This window comes from Neolamprologus multifasciatus, chromosome 14 (genome assembly GCF_963576455.1).
Source record: "Neolamprologus multifasciatus chromosome 14, fNeoMul1.2, whole genome shotgun sequence".
Classification (NCBI taxonomy): Eukaryota; Metazoa; Chordata; class Actinopteri; order Cichliformes; family Cichlidae; genus Neolamprologus; species Neolamprologus multifasciatus.
In genome coordinates this window covers 22,841,059-22,863,187 of record NC_140452.1, presented here as the reverse complement: position 1 = coordinate 22,863,187, position 22,129 = coordinate 22,841,059, and the positions used below count along the sequence as shown (strand labels likewise).

The 22,129-nt window shown below is 40.6% G+C and overlaps 2 protein-coding genes across 3 annotated transcripts; one reads left to right on the top strand and one right to left on the bottom strand.

The window, feature by feature from the left end:
• Positions 1-1,656: 1,656 nt before the first annotated feature.
• msantd4 (Myb/SANT-like DNA-binding domain containing 4 with coiled-coils) lies at positions 1,657-15,543 on the bottom strand. The gene is made up of 5 exons (XM_085131482.1): positions 15,427-15,543; positions 13,304-14,041; positions 12,555-12,650; positions 12,187-12,468; positions 1,657-10,366 (listed from the first exon to the last, which is right to left on the bottom strand). The coding sequence occupies exons 2-5, from the start codon at positions 13,409-13,411 to the stop codon at positions 9,638-9,640; spliced, it is 1,215 nt and encodes a 404-aa protein (XP_084987608.1). The 5' UTR covers positions 13,412-14,041; positions 15,427-15,543; the 3' UTR covers positions 1,657-9,637.
• Positions 15,544-15,825: 282 nt separating this feature from the next.
• aasdhppt (aminoadipate-semialdehyde dehydrogenase-phosphopantetheinyl transferase) lies at positions 15,826-21,794 on the top strand. 2 transcript variants are annotated; one of them, XM_085131483.1, is made up of 7 exons: positions 15,833-16,152; positions 17,026-17,139; positions 17,437-17,557; positions 17,915-18,036; positions 18,757-18,918; positions 20,493-20,561; positions 20,709-21,794. In XM_085131483.1, the coding sequence occupies exons 1-7, from the start codon at positions 16,009-16,011 to the stop codon at positions 20,874-20,876; spliced, it is 900 nt and encodes a 299-aa protein (XP_084987609.1). In that variant the 5' UTR covers positions 15,833-16,008; the 3' UTR covers positions 20,877-21,794. The 2 variants fall into 2 exon arrangements, with proteins under 2 accessions (XP_084987610.1, XP_084987609.1); XM_085131484.1 differs by lacking the exons at positions 20,493-20,561; positions 20,709-21,794 and adding an exon at positions 20,202-20,467 and having other exon boundaries at positions 15,826-16,152.
• Positions 21,795-22,129: the final 335 nt, after the last annotated feature.

The following is a 22,129-nucleotide window of genomic DNA, read 5'->3' as shown; positions in this document are numbered from 1 at the left end:
CAAAGCCACTTGAAACAATGTAAAAATGCCACTGTTTATGACTGTACGTAGAGGCGGTGGAACAGTTTGACTGCTGTACTGCTGGGAAATAGTTTGGGGCATTTTCAAAAGTGTAGCACTAATGGTGCTTTTATTTTTTTTAAATCACATTTTGTCATCGCGTTTCGTTCACATTCATGTTCAAACTGAACGGGTTTGCGCTTCAATAAGTAGACTATGTTTTCCCCCGAATCTATATGGTCCGGTACATTTTTGGGGACCTGAAAATAGAAAAACGCATATTGCATTAAAGACCGGTGTGTAGGTGTTAGTGACATCTGGCTGTCAGATTGGAGACTGCAACCAGCAAAAAACTTACAGTCAACAGAAAAACACAAAGGCCCTCTGGCATTTGGTTGGTCCAAACCTGCCAATATCCAATGAAGACGAGCTGCTTCCTGTATACGTATGAAGGGCTCATTCTAGAGTACTGAAACACAGTCATTCCCAGGTACAGGTTGTTATATAATAATAATAATAATAATAATGGATTGGATTTATATAGCGCTTTTCAAGGCACCCAAAGCGCTTTACAATGCCATTATTCATTCACTCTCACATTCACACACTGGTGGAGGCAAGCTACGGTTGTAGCCACAGCTGCCCTGGGGCAGACTGACAGAAGCGAGGCTGCCATATCGCACCATCGGCCCCTCTGGCCAACACCAGTAGGCAGTAGGGTAAAGTGTCTTGCCCAAGGCACCAAGGACACAACGACCAGGACAGAGAGCCCGGGGATCAAACCGGCAACCTTCCGGTTACAGATACGCTTCCCAACCCCCTGAGCCACGGTCGCCCAACAATGATGAAAACATGCTTAAAGAAGCACTCTAAATCTTGCACACTGATCCTTTAATATCTGAGGAAATCTTGGGAAAAAATAAGGGAAGTAAATTAGTGCAGTTATTATACTGCAATACAGCTAAAGCATGATGCTTATGATCTGTGTCATAATGCAGCCCGATACTGTATGTTTATGTTTTTTGCCCTTCTTATTCCTCTTTTGTTTCAGTGACCTCTAAGCCCCTCAGTTTTGTTATTTTATAGTTTGTCCTTTACCCTACCTCTCACCTGCTTAGGCCATCATTGTTCCTTCCCCCCGTTTTGTCTTGTCTTCCTTTGGCTCGTGTCTCCCCTGACATACAAAAAGCTCTGTACATAGCACATCTCAAGAATGATTTCTTGAAAATATTTTAATTTCTTGCCCTAATCCAATGCAAAGTAACAGGCTAGAGATTAATCAAGAACCTGAGACACCGGTTGACAATCTGAGTTTCTTCTAGCTCTGCGTTCTCAGCGTTGCTTTCCTTTTGTATCATAACCTTGTCTGTTGAACTCGCACCTCATCTTGTATTAGTCCTGCATCAGATCTATTCAAGCCAAACAGACAAACACATAAACAGAAAAGAACCTCTTGAGTCTACATGTATTTCAGACAACAGATTTAAACTATCCATAAATTTTACCAGTAAGGTAGAAATTTTCTACTCACTTCTCGGCCGAGGGGATCAGGAGCCTGCAGAAGTACTGCACCAATCCAGCATGAGAAAAAATGCTCAAATAGTGGGTTTCTTACAGTTATCACTAATCCAGCTCACCAGACCAGAAACACCAGACACTTCAACCTCACATGATACTGTTGCCTTTTCTTTTTTTTCATTTATTTTATTTTTCACCACCAGAGCATAAGATTTTGTGAGAAGACAGCAAAAAGCTGACTGGTGGGTTGTCAATGCTCTGGCTTTAACAGTTTCTTTCTTCCTTTATTTCTTTCTTTCCATCAGTTTTCTTTTTTCTAGTAAAACATCAATGCTCAATCTCCTGTCTCTGTCTGTGCTTATTTATCCAGTAATCTCAATTCTACACCTCCAACAGCAGAACGGTGGATTAATTTTCAATCAAATGATGAAATTGATATTGATCGCTTTATTTAATGGTTTGTTTCACAATGAAGGATCCATAGTCAAATATACTTAACTGGACTGAGGTAAGTACTAACTAAGCAGTATGAAACATGAGAAAAAAGCAACATAGAAAGAAGGAAAGAAGAAAGCCAAGAAGTTCCACAGTTTGGACAGATTTAGATTGACTCCCAACAAAAGTACTGGATTAACTTTGGAATTGCAATCAACTTATAGCCCCAGTTTTCAGGGATTCAGAAGTAACTGAATCCCTGAAACTGGAAAAAATTTAATTTTATCAATTTTATTGTTTTTATCTATTTATTTATTTTACATGAAAGTGATTTGAACTCGATCCCTGTAGTCTAGAAACCCTGAGCATCACCAAATGCTGGGTTTCCTCCCGTGAGATGCTCTGTCAGACCTTGCTACTTGTTTGTGGGTCTTTCTCCATTTTTGTATTTAATAAGTGAAAAGCATGCTCTACTCAGATCACGTGACTGACTTCACCATTGAAATATACAGATTTTTGGGGGTTTTTGCCTTGAGAAACGCTCGGTTTTCTTGTGTATGACTTGAGTCATCATCCTTTTTACTGTGAAGTGCTGTCCGATCAATTTTGCAGCACTTGGCTGAATCTGAGCAACGAGAGTCAACAGTTCCACTGGCGCTCATACAGGCCCATGCCTTAACATTGCCTTCACCATGTTTGATAGGTAATGTGCTATGTTTTGAATCACGAGCTGTTTTTGTTAGTCTTTATGCTTTTCTCTTCCCATCATTTTGGTACAAGTTTAATTTGGTTTAATCTGTCTTTTAGACATTTTATGTCAAAGTCTAATCTGAGCTCCTTGTTCTTGAGCATAACCAGTGGTTTGCACCTTGTTGTGAACTCTCTGTATTTATATTCAGGAAGGCATCTGATAGTCAACTTTAACAGTGAAACTCAAACCTTCTTAAAAGTCTTCTTCACTTAGGTTGATGTTGAGGTTTTCTTAACCAAGTAAATAATTTGCATGTGCTTTAGCTGACACATGTGGTCTTTTAGGTCTTTTTAAGACTATAACAGATCGCTGATTTTACCACCCTTAAGGTTTGTCTATCTCTCTGATATATTTGTTTTTATGGCCTAATGATGGCATGACCTCATACTGAGAGCTGCAGTTAACATCTACCAAATCCAAATTAAACACAACGCTTGGAATCATCTACAGATCTTTTATCTGTATAATTACTTTTGAGCCTCAATCACATCTTCAATCACATATTGATTGTTAACTGTGGCCAGTTTTTTGCCTCAGCTGCCACTGTTATTTGAAGAGATAAGAAAACAGAATTCAATTGACTGCAATCTGTATGTAATGTACTGACATCTAGTGGTGAGATCATACACACTGTACCTTTAAATTCTACTATAGTTGTGTACAGAGGCAAAAAGGGTTACTGCATTTTTTCCACTCCTAAATCTGTAAAACTACTACATGCACAAAATACATGGTTGACTTATATGAATAAATTAGCACTTAATGTTGAGGAAAGTTAATGAAACACTTAACTGCCAAAGTACAACAGGCACAAGTATATAACATCTCCTGATAGAGCAAGTTTAAGAGTGTAAAGTCATTATGAGAAATGAAGTACACACAGTTTTAGGCAACTCAAGTCCTGACATAGTCCAAAGTTGCTTTTATCCACATGTACCAGCCTGCAGGTCATAGTCCTCTCTTTACAAATACTCTTTTTCAGGTAAAGGTAGAGTGTGCAGGAGCCATGACACATGATCCCCACTTATTCACAAACAGCAACATGTGAATATATAATAATTGTAGTATTTTTGATGTAGGCTTATAGATTATCCACAACATAAACAAGTGTTAGGATTTCAAGGTCAGGGTTTACTAATCTTGTATTTAATCCCAGATCTACCAACCAAACACACTTTTCCCGAGGGTTTCTTATCTTTGAGTGAGATTCTAATCAGAGTCATTCATACCTCAGCCAGACCATCACGCAGCCCAGTTTACTCAGGATTCGTTAGACTTGTTTCTGGCACAGAGACCTCCAGACCGCAAGGCCTATAAACAGCCATTAACCGCCATGTTTTTCTCTAATAAGAAAAACACTTTTACAGTGGAGAATTTAACACAACACCAAACTGAAATTGATTCATGCATATCATCTAATTGTCTATAGATTGCATGCAGCTTCAGGAACTATTTTAGTGTTTTGTTCCTACATATTTTCTGCTTTTTGCTTTGCACTTAATAAGCAAAAAGATCATAGCAGATGAGGATTACTGCGTCCCTTAACTTAGCTTAAAAACTAAAAAAAAGGTTGGATTTTTGTGTCTGTACTCGTGCCATTACATGATTTTAAACCAAAACTAAATCGCTCAATCAGTGGTTTTGAGAAATCCATTTTTCTCCAGAGACGGATGGAGGTTTTGGGGTTGTTTTTTTTTAAAGTTTTACAGGATTTCTTATGTGTCTGCCCTTTGTGATTCCAACATGTCTCAGTCTCTTCCGCTGTAGACCTGCCGTTATGGGGTTAAAAACTCCCTGCTGTGAGTTTGTCATTTGGGTTGTATTTTTCTTCAGTCCTCGGGGATCTAACACTTAATGCAGAGCTATCACCAACAAGCATTTCCCATTATTTCCCATCTCACTCACGCTCTCGCAGAAACCCACACATGCGCTCGCACACCATGCTGTGTTATTACTGACAAGTATTTCCCATTTACTTGAAGATGAAGCAAAATAACAGTTTTGTGGAGTTCCACCGCCCTTTTAACCTTGCACCTTCGTGTGCAAATGCACACATGTGAACGCTCACACGCCTCCAGTCTGCCTCTTTTATCGTTACTGCAGAGTGACAGCAGCCTTTTCACCTTTTTATTTTTACTGACTCGATTTATCTTTCTCAGCCTCTGCCTTACCTTCGCTCAGCTCTGCATTATCCCCCTTCTGCTCGGCCCCACCTCATTTCTCCTCTGCTCTCACTGCTCATTCTCTTTATCCTCCCCTCCTCTTGTCATATCTTATTTCTCCTGTTTTGCATTCGTCTCTCAGGGGGAATTCCTGTCACACTGTGATTTGTCATCCACAGCTCCTTTCCCGTTATGACCACCTCCCCTGCTCTCTCTTATTCTTGAGGCATTTCTCACGATCTGATAGAAGATTAAATTCCAACACTCTTAGCACACACAGGCAGCTCACCGTTGTGCTGTTGTTGTTGTTGTTGCCACTGCAGCTGCTAGGGTCTGAATATTTTAAGACTGTTAAGAAGTGGGGTTACTCTAGTACATACTACCTACCTATACGCGTACATAGCTGGAGTAGCCGCACACAAAAAATGAGATGACAATAAATAAACTCACAGCTGGGATTCTTCAGGGTTGAATTAGTGAAAATTTTCTGGCTGAATGAAGAATAAATGAGATTGTTTGTCATTTAATGCCAATGGAAAAAGAATTACTAAAATAATTTCAGTTTCGATTTATGAGTAAATCAAATGGAACTGATTACAAAAAAACAAAAACAATTTGCTTCTGGATGATTGTCTTAGCTTTTTTTGCACACTGTGACAAACTAATTGCTGATTCCCTTAAATCTGTGATAAATTTCTCTGACAGTAGTAACACACGCACTGGGAGTTGAGGTCAAATGTCAAATTACATACAAGTCCATCATGGCACCAAATTTACTTCACGAGAGTCCAAGGAAGTTAGAAAGAAGCTGCTGAAGGGAGATTTCAGATATGCAGTTGACTGCAAAAAGTAACAGATTTTGTGCACGTGCGAAGCTCTAAATAAAATTTATGAAAAAATATTGCCTCCCTGCAACACTATGGTTTCTGGTCTATATTAGCAGAGCCATAGTAGCCTACCAGATAGTTGTTATGAAAAAAATAGTAATAATAATAATATTAATAAAGGACCTAGCTCAAATAGTTTTTTAGATAATAGAATTTTAAAATGGCCCCTCAAAAAAATCATCTAACACCTTTTTCTTTTTTTTCTTTTTTTTTTTGGAAACCTAATCACAGTAAAAAAAAAAAAAAATATTCAGACAAATTTATGCACATCAAGTGGGATTATTTTTTTCTTTTTCGTTTCGTAATTTGATGGATTTAGATGGAATGACCCGAAAAGCCTTGATTTCTCTCACAGAGGAACAGCAGACACCAACCAGTTTCAAGTGACTGACAATCAACTGTTGTACAAAGCCACTTTCATGCTCTTCTATCCAACTAACATGTTGAAAGCAAATTTATCTTGACAAGACAAGGGTTTTTATTAAATTATGCATCCACTCCAACAGAAATATCAGAATATGCAGTAAAACAGCACATTAGGTTTAATCAGCACCTCATCAGATCAGTGTTATCATTACTTACATGACTCAACGTGTCTCAGAAACCAAATTTCTGTTTTTGCACTTTTTTTGGCTTTCAGTGCACAGTCACAAAGCATTTTATCATTGAAGGAATTTTACAGAACGATGGGTTAGAATGGGACTAGACGGGCAGAATGTTCACTTTCATTACTAATCAGATTGGCTTCATAATATCTCTTCTCTCTTTTATAGACTGCCAACGAGAGCTCTTACAGTAAGTCTGAGAAGAAAAACCTGAGATTACCTCTAAAGTCCATCCACTGTTTTTCAAATCTTGAAACAGCTGATTTTAGGGTATTAGACCCCTGAAATCCTTGGACACAGATCTTTGAGCTGTAGTGAGCTCTGTGACCTCTGGGCAGGCAGCTTTTAGTTTTTATCCTCGCCACCTGTGAAACAGTCTGCCACAGGACCTGCGGGCATCTCAGTCTGTGGACAGTGTTTTACCTTCACAACGCTGATAGCGCTCTCTCACTTTTATTTCTTTTTTCTTTTCAGAACAGTTATAAATGTGTAATATCTGTTAACCTGATATAATGGGCTGCATCACTGAATAAGGTCAAGTAAAGTTAACACGATATCAGGAAGGAAATATTGTATTGGTTTTTTTTCCTCTAATACGCTCACACAGTCTAGACAGCAGTCAGTTGACTCAATATATGACTTCAGTGCTGAGGGACTCTTTGAATCAATACAGTGGATTCTCAGAGCACGTCTAAAGATAAAGCAGAGCCTTTTGAATGAGGCTTTCCTCTCTCAAGTAGAGACAAGTATAAACCATGGGACCGAGAAGTAAACTAGCCTTTTGTGATTTGATCCGTCTGCCTCGACGACCTCGCTTTGAATGCGTGTCTTTGTTTGTGTAAGCCCTCGGGTGATAATGAAGGTCTTTCTTATGAACTTAAATGTTTCACTTTCAAGTGTCACCAGGTTACATCAGATTTAGTAAAGTCCTCAAAAGTTGCAGTTTTTGAGAGGCACATCAGGGACATTTCAGCAATTGTCCCTTCTTCTTAAAGAGCATCAGTGCAGAAGAGTCAAAAACGTTTACATTTTTTCTTATTATTCTCTTTTATCGTTATGCATAAAGGCATGAAAGGGCCCTCACAGCTTAATCATCAGAAGCAGCACTTTAGGATCTGAATGTATAACAGATTTTATTTCATTCTGAGCACCACAATTTTTGAAGTTGAATTTCTCTTTATCAACAAGTATTTTAGCAAAAAGGCACAATTTCAGGAAAATATTTTAAAAAGATGCACTTGTAATGCATTCTCCACAAAGTCCAATACCCAGATTTCGTTATTTTAATTGACCCAGACCTACACCCAGATATTTAACCTTTTCTTTGCCTGTGTTCAAAGAAAGTTTCATGAATTTGGGCTCCGTAGACTTTAGTTTTATATAATAATATATTCATACTATGATTGAATGTCAAATATAAATCAACATAACATAAAAATATCTAACATTAGGAAAAAGTAACAATATTTATGATGACTATTATTATCATTTTCGATATAAAAGCTTGTGTTTGGTGTCATTGACGTTACAGATGACACAGCTTTTAGTACTGTATGGATTACAGTCTTCCAAGCCAGTAATACTTTACAGCATGTTTACAGCAAAACTTTCATTACTTCACTTACAGTATTTTTTTAGCATGCACATCAAACTTGCTGATCAGAAATTTCTTTAAAAATCTTGCAAAGTCCTTCCAGACATGAGTAGGAAGAATACAGATGTGTGGTATATAAAATTAGCAATGGCTGAATTCCATTTAGGTTTCTCAGTTTCAGGGTTGTGGTGTGACTCGTGTTGGCTCAGTGGTAGTGATATTAGTATATAAAAGTCTGTGAAAAGGTGAGATATCAACTTAAAATATTATTGTCAATCACGTTTGTCTTCTGTGAACTAAAATCTTTCTGTACAAGAAAAGTTGTGTGCTTTTTATTACAGTCACACTAGAGAAAACTGTGGTTGGAGATCGCAGAATGCCCCAAATTATTGTGACTGTGTGCAATGACCATGCTATTTTGCTGCCTTTGAAATGACTGACAGGGACCATGTCTGCACGCAGTCAGGTGCCATCTTTAGAACAAATTTAGTACGTCAACACGGCAAAAAGAAAAGCAAAAGGACAGAGTCAGTCTGCTGTCAATTTATAACTGAATTAACAGAATCTGTGATTAACTGTCATAAACAGGTGGAAACTGTGAATCTGTGAGCCTCTACATACACAAAAATTCACATTAAACAGAAATTCACAATCACTACTTACATTCACAGTCCAAATATGACCTGGCCTCAAATAAGTAGAAGAAGATGGATGGATGGATGGATGGATGGATGGATGGATGGATGGATGGATCAATGGATGGATGGATGGATCAATGGATGGATGGATGGATCAATGGATGGATGGATGGATCAATGGATGGATGGATGGATCAATGGATGGATGGATGGATCAATGGATCGATGACACAAGTGCTCAACAGTGTTGCGTTTATATAGAAATCTAACCAGAATAGACAATAGAATAGACAAATCAGACTGAGTGAACTTGTCGGCATTCTTTCTGCATCTCTACATTAGTTTATAAACTATTTGCAAACCTTCAGCAATCTGTCTGAGACTGACTGCAGTCGGTCCAGGTCCGATAGTATGGAGAAAATCATTTGCCTCCCACTAAGTGACCTGTGCAATCACCTTTCAACCAAAAGTGGCCAACCAGAGGTAGGTGGAGTTGCACACTTACCTTCTATGTGACCAGTTCGTTCCAGCTATTTGCAGTTGTTTACCAAATGCAAAATATTCAATGTAATCATAACGCAACCACCATTATTTTTCTAGATGCAAGGAGGTTACCATCATATGCTTACTGTAGTGTGACTCAACTATTTGTTTTTCAGTAATAGATAGGCAAGGGTTAGGGTTTATAGGAGTTATAGTACAATAGCACTATTTCATATATATACTTAAAGATTTCTGCACCAATAAAGATTAATTGCACTAACAGCCCAGTATTTATTTAACATCTTCCACAGCACATTTCTGTGAACTAGAGTGCTGAATATCAGCCAACAGTTGTTGCATTTGGCCGCTGATTGTGCCGAACAAATATTACATCCTAAGGCACTGTTCTCGGGCTTCTTCTTGGCCAGTTAGGAAAGATCATTAAAGTGTCTCGCACCAAACGTAGACAGTATGTCTGTGAAAAATCTGCTGCTAGTACCAATAGTGATCTGGAGACATCTGATTTATTCACCCTGCTCAGCTACCCTCTTTTTCTCACTCTTATCAGATTTTTACTGACAAATGGTCCTTGTGGAGCTGCATTCTCTCTTTCTCCACTTGCAGGCGCTCTCTCTCAATCTGCAGCCTGCCAGCCTCAAACTTGATGAACTGCAGTCTCTCCTTCTCCAGCTGCAGTCTCTCCTTCTCCAGATTTAACTTCGCTGCCTCCAAGTCCGCCGCCGACACTCCCTTCTCCCTCTGTCCATCGTGAGTTGAGGATAAGGACGAACGAGAGGAAAGGACTGGGCCTTGTTGCGGCGGCAGGTTAAAAGAAGAGTTGACATACTCTGATTGGCCAACACGCATGAGCCTCAGCCTCTCTCTCTCCACCTGTAACCTCTCCTTCTCTATTTGCAGCCGCTCTCGCTCCACCTCTGTCTGACGAAGTCGCTCTTTCTCCACCAATAGCCGCTCTTTCTCCACCACCAGGCGTTCAGTCTCCACAGCCAGCCTTTGTTTCTCTAGCTCCAGACGATGTTTCTCAACAGCAACCAGAAACCCTGCTCCTATGTTCTCGTCACTGCTGAGTTCACCCAGCATTCCCATCAGGCCACCGGGCAGCAGTAGATCTCTGCTGGTGGTGGAAGTCGGATCCTTGGAGGGGCTGGGCATGCCCAAGTCATTGTGGGAATAAACATCAGTATCATGCCCCTCTACACGTGCCTCGATGTCACAAAGGAGAGAGGGAATATCATCATCATCCATTTCTCCATCTCCCACATCCCCGTTCAGCTAGAGGGAAGGAGAAAGAGAGAGAGAGTCATCATTTAACAGGTTTTCACACATATGTGGATAACCAGTGGGGAGATCAGCAGCAAGGCTTTCAGCGTAGAACGCTGCAGACATCAGTGATCGCAGACATGAAATTGATTAAGTCAGACAGCATGAAAATGAGGAGCTGGGGTGCAAAGTGGCCTGCAGATGTGCATCAACTGTAGCAACACCTTAACTATTGGATGTGTGTTTGGTATCAGCAGGACGAGGAGCTCCTCTGGGTTGGCATAACTAAACCGAACGCCACACTTATTTCTAATTCTCACAGGAGACTCTGAAGCAAGCCTTCACAAATAAACCCAAAGAAAGATGTACTCAAGAAGCACTGGGGTAAATGGGGGATCCTAATTTCTCCTGAGTTATTTTCTTGTTTTTATATAAATGATACAGCAATAAATACAGTCATGAGCTATTCTGAGTCATCAATCTGGATTTCTGGCTGAGAGTTTATCCCCAAATTATTTTTAAACTAAATCTCTGCAACTACATTTGATGGTTTCATGTGCTGAGCTGATTATTTCACAGTTGCACACAAACCAACATCACTTCTTTTATTACTGCAGATTCTCTGGCTGATAATATGTACCGCTATACTAGATATCGTGCAGTTTTATATTATAAGGCAGTATTAAATCAACCAAAGACACAAAGTACTGGAGAATTTTTGAGATGTATAGATATCTATATTGGCAAAAAAAATTTCACTCGCCCATCCAAATCATTGAATTCAGGAGTTCCGATCACTTCCATGGCCACAGGTATATAAATTAAGCACCTAGGCAGAGAACGACGGTAACTCATTTTACGTAGGCTACGTAAAATCACAGAGGAGAGTCAGTGGATGTTGAGGCGCATAGTACGCAGAGGTCACCAACTTCCTGCAGAGTAAATCGCTACAGATCTCCAAACTTCATGTGGCCTTCAGATTAGCTCAGGAACAGTGTGTAGAGAGCTTCATGGAATGGGTTTCCATGTCCGAGCAACTCACATCACCAAGTGCAATGCAAAGCGTCAGCTGCAGTGGTGTAAAGCACACCAGCACTGGTCTCTAGATCAGCAGAGACGTTCTCTTTTCCAGGGGTTGGGCTCAGCCCCTTAAAATAGTGAAAAGAACAAGACATTTTGGACAATTTCATGCTCCAAACTTTGTAGGAGCAGTTTGGGGATGGCCCCTTCCTAAGATAGATTCTAAGATGATACCCAAAAAAGCTAAAACTGTTATAGCTGCAAAGGTTGGATGGACATCATATTAAACCCTATGGATTAAGAATGGGATTTTTCTCAAGTTTATATCTAGGACCTATATATAGGACCCAGGAAGTGTTGTCTCATAAGATAAGAGTGACCAGTGAGATTTGATCTAAAAGCCGATCTTAATGTAATCACAGAAAAGTAATATTTAAATGTCAGTCTTCAATTATATCCTAATTAATTAACACGTGCTTAATTTAATTTAGTCTCTACCTTGTGAACCTGGAGTACAATCAACAGACTGAATTGACTAGAGACACTTGAGCTGCATAATGTGTATTAAGTAATGGCTGGTAAGGACATTAATTTGACTAATTACACATTAGCAACACTTGAATTTCAACATAGGCTGTTTGTCTTCTCATATTAGCAGCTCTGGATTAAAGAGCATATTTTTACAAAATAATCAGTGTGCGTATACATGAAAAGTGATTTAACAGACTCTAAGCTTTGATGGCTACTCTACAGAGAGAAACACACACACACACACACACACACATACACACTGTTACTCTGTATTCACTGACATCGTCCTCCATCTTTACTCCCGGCAGTGCCCCCACGGCCTGCCCGCTCGACCCGCTGAGAGCCACCATCTCCGGCCAGTCGCAGTGCCAGTCCTTTGGGAAGCCCGAGAGGTCAAGCAGCTGGTCACAACCAGATCCCAAAGAAGGCGCCTCGTGCTCTGGAGAGGAATTTCCATACTCAGTCTTAATGGCCAAAGAGGGGGGCGAGGAAGAGAGAGAGAGTTCAGTCTGCAGCTGTTTTTTCTTCGTAAGCGCACGCCAGTCGAGGTAACGACGCTTCACCTGCACATCAGAAAGGGAAGGCTGCTTTAAAAATCACGACTGGGTCCACAGAAGCAACGATACGATCCGAATGGAGACAAACACACCTCAGCAGCAGTGCGTAGCTCCCCCTCTCCCAGGGCATTCACACCTTGTGCCACTTCCTCCCATGCTTGCCTCTTCAGCTCATTAATGGCTGTGTTCTATTAAAGAAGAAAGACGAGCAGTTAAACTGTTTCATTCAAAGAGGCAAATAATATGACACTAGTTTACTGAATGGAAAAGAAAGTGACTGCACAAATTAAATTCTCCTGTGCCAATGAAAATAATTACCCTCTCTTCACTGGAACGAAGAAAGCGAACACTGGGGCAGAGTGTACACGTGACATAGTCAGCATGAAGATTAAAAAAAATTTTCAACTCTACCTTCTTAACCTCTTCTACTGATTTCATTAGGAAGATTAAAATCTGACTGTTATGTATAAGCAGAAATGTGTCCAGGGTGCAACACACAGGACATCCTGCAGCTGAAAAACAGACATGTCAGTGCTCTCTAGTGGCAGCAACGGTAATGTAACCAGTTCAAACCTTGGAGTCATCGTTTTGTTCATTATTTACAGCCTCTAGATGTTTTAATTTAGACCAATATAAATTGGAGCTGACTAAACACGGGCGGGCGAGATGGCAGAATTATCTGAATGGTTTGTGCTGCTGTTTTTGTCATTTTCCGCACCTTGGTTCACACTTCCGTGGAAAGAGAGCTGTGTATGCATTTTTCTGTGGATAAAATCAAAAAGAAAAGAAAAGAAAAGAAAAGAAAAGAAAAGAAAAGAAAAGAAAAGAAAAGAATCTCCACCTGTTGTCTGGAGAACAATACGTCTCTCCTCTTGTGGATCTCCCTGATGAGAGTTTGTGTTTCTCTCACGCTGTAGTTGCTCTTCCTCTTCCTCTTCAGGTGCTTCATTTGCAGGAAATCCAGTGTGGCAGCAAGGAGTGGGACAGAAGCCCCCAGAAAAGTAGAGAGCAAGAAAAACAAGTCAAGAGAGACAACCAGAAAAACAGGAGTGAAGTTATGAGAAAGAGAGGCACAGATATGGAAGAAGGTATCAGAGGAAATGGACTGAAACAGAGGTGTAAAGAGACAGGTCGCAGTTCAGTGTAAAAGGGAAACTCAGTCCTCAAATAGAGAGAAGTGTGGAAGTTTGCTGTAGCTTAGCTGTCCTTCAGCAGCGCAACAGTTTATACCGGGGAGGAATTCCTCCGTGGCTCCGTTTGTAGCAGCTTCTTTAAAGTTTTCCACCTGGGAGTATCTAAGTAAGGACATTTAAGGCTTGGGGGTTAAAGCAATGCCAGCTGGAAAGAAATGTGTTGATCTGGTAGACTGGAGAGATAAGTCATCAAATCCTTCCCTGCTTTGCTCAAGTTTGACTGGAGGGTTCACTTTTTCTTTTAATAAGACACAAGCTATTATTATTATAAGAAGGCTTCAGGTTGCAGTCCAACTTCTCCTGGAATGGGCTGCTGCCAGGTAATCTCACGTGTAGAGAAGCATCACAGGGTGAAAGTGTTCTTTAGCCCTTCTTCTTGTTTAGCCCTGTGTAAAAGACGAAAAAGAAAGCAGATGACACGATTTAGTTTATACAGCCACCTACAGTTGCATTAGTGGAATCTGAGCAGAGAGTACAGCCATGTACACTTCACACACATCATCAGTAAACACTAGTCACCTGGTTGCACTGGCAGCCATACATGCCCATGTACACTTCAGATCTCTACCTTATATTCAGGTATTTTCTGGTCAAATCTAATCTGGCCTTCCTCTTCTTCGGTGTAACCAGTGGTTTGGACCTTACTGTAGAGACCTCTGTATTTCCATTCATGAAGGTGTCTCTTTATTGTAACTGACAATGATACTTTTGCCTCCTCGGGAATGTTCTTGACTTGTTTGGATTTGTAAAGCAGTTTTTCTTAACTATAAAAGTAATTCTGTCATCATTCACTTCAGTGGTTTTCTATGGGTTTTTAGGCTTTTTGGTGTTGCTGGGCAGTTCAGTGTATTTATTCTTTTTTTTCTTTTTTCTTTTGTACCATAGCAGACCCTAAAGTTATGACTCTCTCTCTCAGCTGGCCATAAAACTTATTGTCAGTCATGTTACAAATTACGTTTGAGCCACTAAAATTTAAAGACTGTGTATACCTATAGTTAATGCAGTACTTTTGTTAGATCCCTTGGATTAATGATGAAAGTCTGTAATTCTATCACATTTTGATTGTTTGATTTAAAATACACCATGATTGCATGGACAGGCAAAATTACACCGATTGCGTCATCATACAAATACTTGTGAACTAATCTGTACATTAAGCGGAATGAGTTAGTTTGGGGGCGTTTTTATAGATAAAAAACACATGTTGAGTATTTTAATTTACTCTAAGGGTTTTTTTTTTTTAATCAGCTGCCCTAATTTTGGATTTGAGCTGGACAATCAGCTACAGGCCACCTTTCAATCTAAAGACAGGCAAATACTATCGCTCGTAACTATGATGAATACTGGTGGGTAGGAACACTGCTCATGCTTCACGTGTCTCTGAAGCACATCAAACATCACTATGCTCTGCGAGTCGTCACTATCTGTCTATAATCAGCAGACAATAATGTGTTGTAACAAGAATTTTACTATGATAATAGCACATTTGGCATGCGTTACCTTATCGCACAAGAACACAAGAAAGACCTAGTTGTATGTAAATAAATAAATAAACATGGATAAACCTCGAAGGTTAAACATTTTTCCCTCTTTAACCTTCCAAATCGTTGAAATTACGGTGTTTTTGTTTTTTTTCGATGACTACAAGGCATCAGTAACCAGAGAGGCTCAGCACATTTTTGTCAGAACAGTCATAAATTTCATGTTTTTTCTGCATCTCGTCATCTCCTCCAATAAAACACCACTGGTAATAATAGTAAAAACAACTCACCTTAATCACACAGAAAAACCGCAATCCAAACAGCACCGTTTAAAATGCAATTTTAATGCTGCGTTCATCGCCCCGTCTGAAACGGGAGAGACTAAGGTTTCAAAGCTGTAAAGACGATTAAGGTTCGAGAGATTTAGACTTGATATTTAGACCTAAATAAGACAAAAGCACTTGGTGTTATCTCATTTGGACATCGTCTCTACTCTTGTCATTGTATTGCACGGGGATGGGGGGTAATTTATTGAAACTGAATCGTAGTGTTGTCGTATATCCAATGTTATTGAAACATTTGAAGGTACCGCCAGTGACGCGCCATTTTAGTTGCTCCTATTGGTTAATCCTCCACCGCGCCCACTTATGACGACATTGAATCTCGCCGGGCTCTTCCGGGCATGTGCACCGCTGTCAACTCCGAAATGTAAACAGGAAAGTCTGTTGGGATACATCTATGCGAAAATCCGCACGTCTCTGAACATTACATTCAAAGACACCGCGCAGACTTTAGCTCGTTAGCAGCTCGTAAGCAGCCCGTAGTTGCGGTGGAGGAGCCCGGATGTCAGAGGTGGAGCAGGGGGCGAGGAGATGGGTTCCGTCCGGTGGGCTTTCCGCTGCGGATCGTGGACGCCGAGCAGGTCAGACTGGCTGTTCGCTGCTCGCTGCATCCAGCGGGAGGAGAAAGATCGGATCGGGCAGTTTGTGTTCGCCAAGGATGCAAAGTCAGCTATGGTGAGTCTAAAACTAAACTTTACCGATTCTTGGTATCGGTCAAGAGCCAAGTAAACAAAGAGCCAGTGTTGCCGATACCTGTAGCGATACTTTAAATCTGTAAAGTTAACTTCTGTTGGGAAGACCAGTGTGTCTTGATTATGACCACAAGATGGCTGTGATTTTTCTTTTTTCCGCATTACATACTTAACACAATAAAACACATCTCATAGCTTTCCATGTATTTTGAATAGACCTGGAATGCACCTTGGGGCAACTGTTGTTGTGATTTGGCACTATTTAAATAAAATCAAATTGAATTGAACTTAGTGCAAAGCAGAGACTTGCAGAACGACGCCCAGCAGGTTTACTGCTACAGGTTTCCGGTGGCATGAGGGCCTTTTTAGCGGGACCTTCCTCACACACCAGAACTGGCAGGGCGCCCTGTTCTCTTCACAGATGGTGTTTCAGGCAGCGTATCGCTTGCCATGGCATCTCCAGATATTTTCACATCTTGTCACATGTGCTTAGTGCAAACCTGCTCTCATCTGTGAAGATAGACAGTGTCATGAGAGCCTGTCTCAAGCTACCAGCAGTGATAAGGACACTGGTAAAAAAAAAAAAAAAAAAAGCTAAACTGAAGTAAAAGAAGAGAACAGCAGTCTGTGGCCCCAACCTGAAATGCCATTAATATGTTGCATATTGTATCTCCAGTACACCTGTTGTCACTTTAATTTGCACCAAAGCAATCAAAAGTAGTTTATGTTTATTACCTGGACAGAGTGATGTCCCCAACGTTTATAAAACTTTGTATTCTGCTGTTATCATCAAGTGTTCCCTTAATTATTCTGAAAAGTTTATACAGCTGTCTTTGCATCTCTGTTGCCTCAACAGGCTGGACGGTTGTTGCTAAGGAGGCTTGTGTGTGAGAAGATGGGGATCCCATGGTCAGAGATCAGACTGGAGCGATCTCCCAGAGGCAAACCTTACCTGGCAACACCTGTCAAGGTTCACTCCTTTTTTCATAAAATTCATAAAAGTTTGCATATACTGCAGCATTTTACTTCACTGCATTGTCATTTCACTAAACTACAAGTGTTCCAGCACAAGTAACTAAAAATCAGATATAAATCAGATATATAGAGGTATATGGTATATCTATATATAGATATACCAGAAATATATCAGAAATATATCTATAACACAGTGCAGGGAGGGGTCAGCGTGGCCCAAATAGTGGATTTTTGTCAAGCTCAGTATAGACTTCATTTATTTTGATATATTCAAACATCCTTCTCCTTACAGGTCAGTTCAGAGTCAGATCTGGCCTGGAGTTTCAATCTCTCCCACCAAGGGGACTACGCAGTGCTTGCTGCAGAGCAGGGGAGGCAGGTCGGGGTGGATATCATGAAGACTGCCATGCCAGGTAAACACTGTGGTTCCCTGGTTAGGATACCCTTGCCAATATATGAAATGACTACATTTTTGGACTCGTTTAGCTATGAAATTCCACCACAAGGGGTCGCTGCTGCATCATATATGTACAGTATTGACTAGGCCAAGGCTGTTTGTGTGTGTAAATGTGGATTTCTGTGTGACCACAGAATTCAAATGTGCGGAACACTTCCATCAAACACAGGCTGTGTTTGAATATTACTGTTTTTCTTTTCCATCACCTCCCTCATTCTCTTCCCCTCATTTATCATTTTTCATCCATTCTCTCTTCCCCTCCTGTTTTGGTTTTGTATTTTTTTTGTCCCCGCACCTCTTTCATTTGCTCCAGGTTGCAGCTCTGTGCCGGAGTTTTTCCGCATTATGACTCGTCAGTTTACTGCGCACGAGTGGAGCGCCATCCAATCAGCCGGCTTGGAGCACCAGCAACTCGCTGCGTTCTACCGCCACTGGGTAACCATGGCAACCATACTATCTTGTGCCCTGTGTGTGTAACAGAAGAAAGCACAGGGAGAACATAACATTGCCGCTGTCCTCTGAGGCGACACACACTTGTATTTTTTTACATACATGTGCAAATTTGTTTCTCAAACGCTGCATCGCGGCATGCTGTCATCAGAGACGTGCGCTTTCATTTCATTTTCTTTGGTTTTTGCCTCCTTTCACTCTCAGTTTCTTGCATGCACTCACACTCTCTCGCTCTCTCTCTCTAATACACACACACACACACACACACACACACACACACACACAGATGGTCAGCAAAAGCAACAGTGGAGCTAAGTAAAGATTTTGTGCGATTGAGAGGGTGGCACAGAGACGTCAAGCACTGATATCACCACCACACTGTTGACTAATGGCAGAGCTCAACAGTTGCCATAGCGATTAGCCTTGTAATAGTGTTATTGTGGCTTATTGGTTGTCGAGCAGGGTCAGTTTTGGTTGGATACACACACACACACACACACTGACACACAATGTCCTTCTTTGGTGTGCACTCTGATAAACATGTGTGCACAAACTCCCATCTGTTGCGGTTTTAAGTGGTGTTTCTTCTTAGCCAAAACACCCTCCACCACACACACACACCATCCCACACATGAAGACACACGCATACACACAGATCATCATTTTCTGCATGCAGCTGATCGGGTTTCTTCCCTTTCCATCAAGGCCCTGAAGGAGAGCTTCATCAAAGCCATCGGCACCGGTCTGGGCTTCAACCTGCAGAGGGTGGAGTTTCACCTGCCGTCTGAGCCGCTCACACAGGACCGGGTACTGCACCAGACCAAGATGCATCTAGATGAGGAAGAAGAAGAGGACTGGGTATTCGAAGTGAGTCTGGTGTTGTGAAGAAAAATAAAAGTCCAGAGATGTTGTTAAAATCTAGAGGTTTGTGTATTAGAGGTCACAGCTCAACAATTCAGTCTATTTTTGTCACTCGTCAGCTTCCAAGTAGTCTGTGGGTTTATTCTCAGGTTTAAAATATTGCTATGCCATTTGATAATTGCTCCATTTTTCTGGATTTTCCACTTGTGTCACGAATGCATCAGTGCTGTGCTAGTTCACACTTCACAAATGTTTGCTCAGTTCACGCACACACAGATAAAAATAAGCTATTCTGTGTTTGTTTCTTACATTTTTTGGAAATGAGCTGCTCTGAGCTATTCTTTATCAGCAGACTCGCCTCCTCCCAGCCACGTAGCCCTCAGCAATCGCTGCTTCCCACACAGAGTGAAATACTGTATGCAGCTATAGAACTGATGACCGATTAGTTTCAAGTGCAAAGATGATAACATGAGTGTGTGTGTATTTTTTGTTTGTTTGTTGCTCTCGAGTGTTTCTTCATCCTGCCTAACATGATAACTGAAGATTAGAGGAGTGCACCTCACAGAGCAAAGAACTCCTCTTTCTGCCATTGCTCTGCTCCCCCTATTAATCTGTACATTTCTTTGCCCTAAAGCAGACACTAAGTTACAAATATTTAAAGCAAGAACATATTGGTACACAACACACCACAATGATCTAGGCCATCTCTTTCAAGCCCTTAAAAAACACGACATCCTTTAAAATTAGGAACATCCTGTCACAGAGCATTGCTGATGACTCGGCGCATGGATTTTTACCAGGCTCACTCAAAATGTCTCTGATCCAACATGTTCTATTAAAAGCACTAAGAGAAACTATAAAGAGATCATATTTTCCAGATTTAAGGAATTTAAAATCCTTCTCCTCACATACAAAACCCTTAGCGACCAAACTCCGTCATATCTTAAAGATCTAATAGTACCCAGTAGAGCACTTTGCTCTCTACTTCTGGCTCTTCCAAAAATACCACGGGAGGCCTTTAGCTGTCAAGCTCCGTTCCTACACAACCAGGTCGTGATGCAGACTCTCTTCTTTAATGTTAACCTTAAATACTTTATTCTTTGATAAGCTTATCATTAGGCCTGGATCAGGTGACCCTATATCATCTGTAAACCAGCTACGCTGTGATGTAATGGTCACTTCACCTCTTCCTTTCTCTCTCAGTGCATTTACAGTTTGTGTCGTCTCCCCTGCAGTTTGTGCACATGCATACTTTTCCTCTGTGTCTCCTTTCCTCTCTGACTTTTCAGCAACTCTTTGAAACTGCAGCGATGAGCTATCACTGGCCACATCGCCAACCTGCTGAGTGTTCACTGCTGCATTTTTTTTGTTGGTTCTCCATTCTCTTCTTTGCACTTACCCCAAGCATCGATGCCGATGGCCTGTTGGAGGTTTCTGCCTGTTAAAATTTAGTTTTCCTCACCACTCAAATAAATTATTGATTTTCTCTCTATTGACATTACTGTGTGCCTTTTTTTGTGCCAAACACCCTAAAAGTCTATGCAGACTGCATATTTTTGGATTTGTGTGTCATTCTGCAGGAGAGTTTACTGGATGCTGATCATCATGTTGCTGTAGCACTCGGACCAGCAGACAACACATGCCCTGCAGTAAGGAAGCATAACTTTTCCATTAAAAAAATGTGAAGTTGGAACGAATAGATTCAAAAAAACAAAAACAATACTTAGCTACAATAGTAAGAGTAGCTATCATACTGTAGAATAAACAATATTAACTTTCTTCCTGGTTCCTCACAGCCTCGTCCGCCTTCTCTTCTTCCGCCCACCACATTTACCGTGCTGTCATTCAGAAACCTCATCGACTCAGCCTCACCTCTAACAGACGAAGACCCCACTTACTGGGATAGCTTCAAGATGAAGGCTGAAGCTCCGCAGAGACAGAAGGATACACACACGTCCACATAGCCGCCCGTCTGAAGCCGACACTCAGCTGCCATACAAACGCACACCTTTCAGAAGTGCCAAAGAAGAAAAACACTGACACTGAAGTCGCTTTGGTATTCAACCCGAATCCAGTCACGTCCTGTCAAGTTTATTTGCCAAGCCAGAACTTACAGGCTTGTCTCAAAGGACCTAAGAACTTAGACAGTATCTGACACCATCTATCTTTAGATTCTCAGTTCTGATAAGTATAAAAAAAGACAGGAAATTCAACAAAAATCACCAAACCAATACACAGACACACAATATATCCAACATGTCATTTTGTTTTCTTTCTACACACTGAATCAGATTTAAGTCTCATGAAACTAGAAACTGATTGGCAACCACCAGGCAACTTCTGGACTGGTTGGTGAGAGGTTTCTGTCAGTTGTTGTGAAATTGTGAATAGATCCTAATTCTTACCTCAGCCTCCAGAAACACTGTGAGGAATTTTGGAGTGGTTTTTAGCTAGGATATATCTTTCCATGTAATATCAAACATATATAGGGCTGCTTTAATACATTTGCACAATATCTCTAGAATTAGAAACATCCTGTCTCAGAGTGATGCTGAAAAACTACTTCCTGCCTTTTTACTTCTAGGCTAGACTGTTGCCATTCATAATCCCTGAAAAGCCTTGAGTTGAACTAAAATGTTGCAGCGCGAGTACTAACAGGGAACCAGAAAGAGAGCATATTTCTCCCATTTTAAGGTCACTTCACTGACTCCCTGTTAAATCCAGAAGCAAAATGTTTCCATCCAACTGTTGGCTAAAAACTAAGAATAAATATGTTTAACAAGGGAATTGGTGATGATCAAAATTTTTAAAAAAAAATACTTTTTTTTGTCATTTTCAAACATTTAAAATGTGTAAAATGCAAATAAAATAAACTTCAATAATTTTGCAGATCAGCTGCTTTTCTTAATCTCTATTTTTGCCATATTCTCCAGTGTTAAGAGGAGAAAGCCAGCATCCAAGGTCATATGGAGGTGTATTTGTGCACATGACATGCTCTTGCACATTTGTGAGGGCACCAGTAATGCTTTACAATATATAAAGTTGTTTTTAATAACATATCCACCACCCACCTATGTTCTTTGGACAAACTAGGTTTTCTTTCCTATTTCAGAAAGAAAACCTGAACCTCAGTATGCATGCTAAGCATTACTGATGACATACACTGACAGCTATAGTCCTCCTGCAGGGGTCTGGGTTCTGTTAAATCCAGAATTGA

Bases quoted from the DNA above. Each gene is read 5' to 3' on its own strand.
- msantd4 (XM_085131482.1), bottom strand. From the start codon at position 13,411: ATGAAGCACCTGAAGAGGAAGAGGAAGAGCAACTACAGCGTGAGAGAA. The intron at 12,651-13,303 runs GTGGAGATTCTT...CTTCTTTAATAG, and splicing joins TATTGTTCTCCAGACAACAG to AACACAGCCATTAATGAGCT. The intron at 12,469-12,554 runs GTGTGTTTGTCT...TCTGATGTGCAG, and splicing joins AGCTACGCACTGCTGCTGAG to GTGAAGCGTCGTTACCTCGA.
- aasdhppt (XM_085131483.1), top strand. From the start codon at position 16,009: ATGGGTTCCGTCCGGTGGGCTTTCCGCTGCGGATCGTGGACGCCGAGC. The intron at 17,558-17,914 runs GTAAACACTGTG...CATTTGCTCCAG, and splicing joins CATGAAGACTGCCATGCCAG to GTTGCAGCTCTGTGCCGGAG. The intron at 20,562-20,708 runs GTAAGGAAGCAT...GGTTCCTCACAG, and splicing joins CAGACAACACATGCCCTGCA to CCTCGTCCGCCTTCTCTTCT.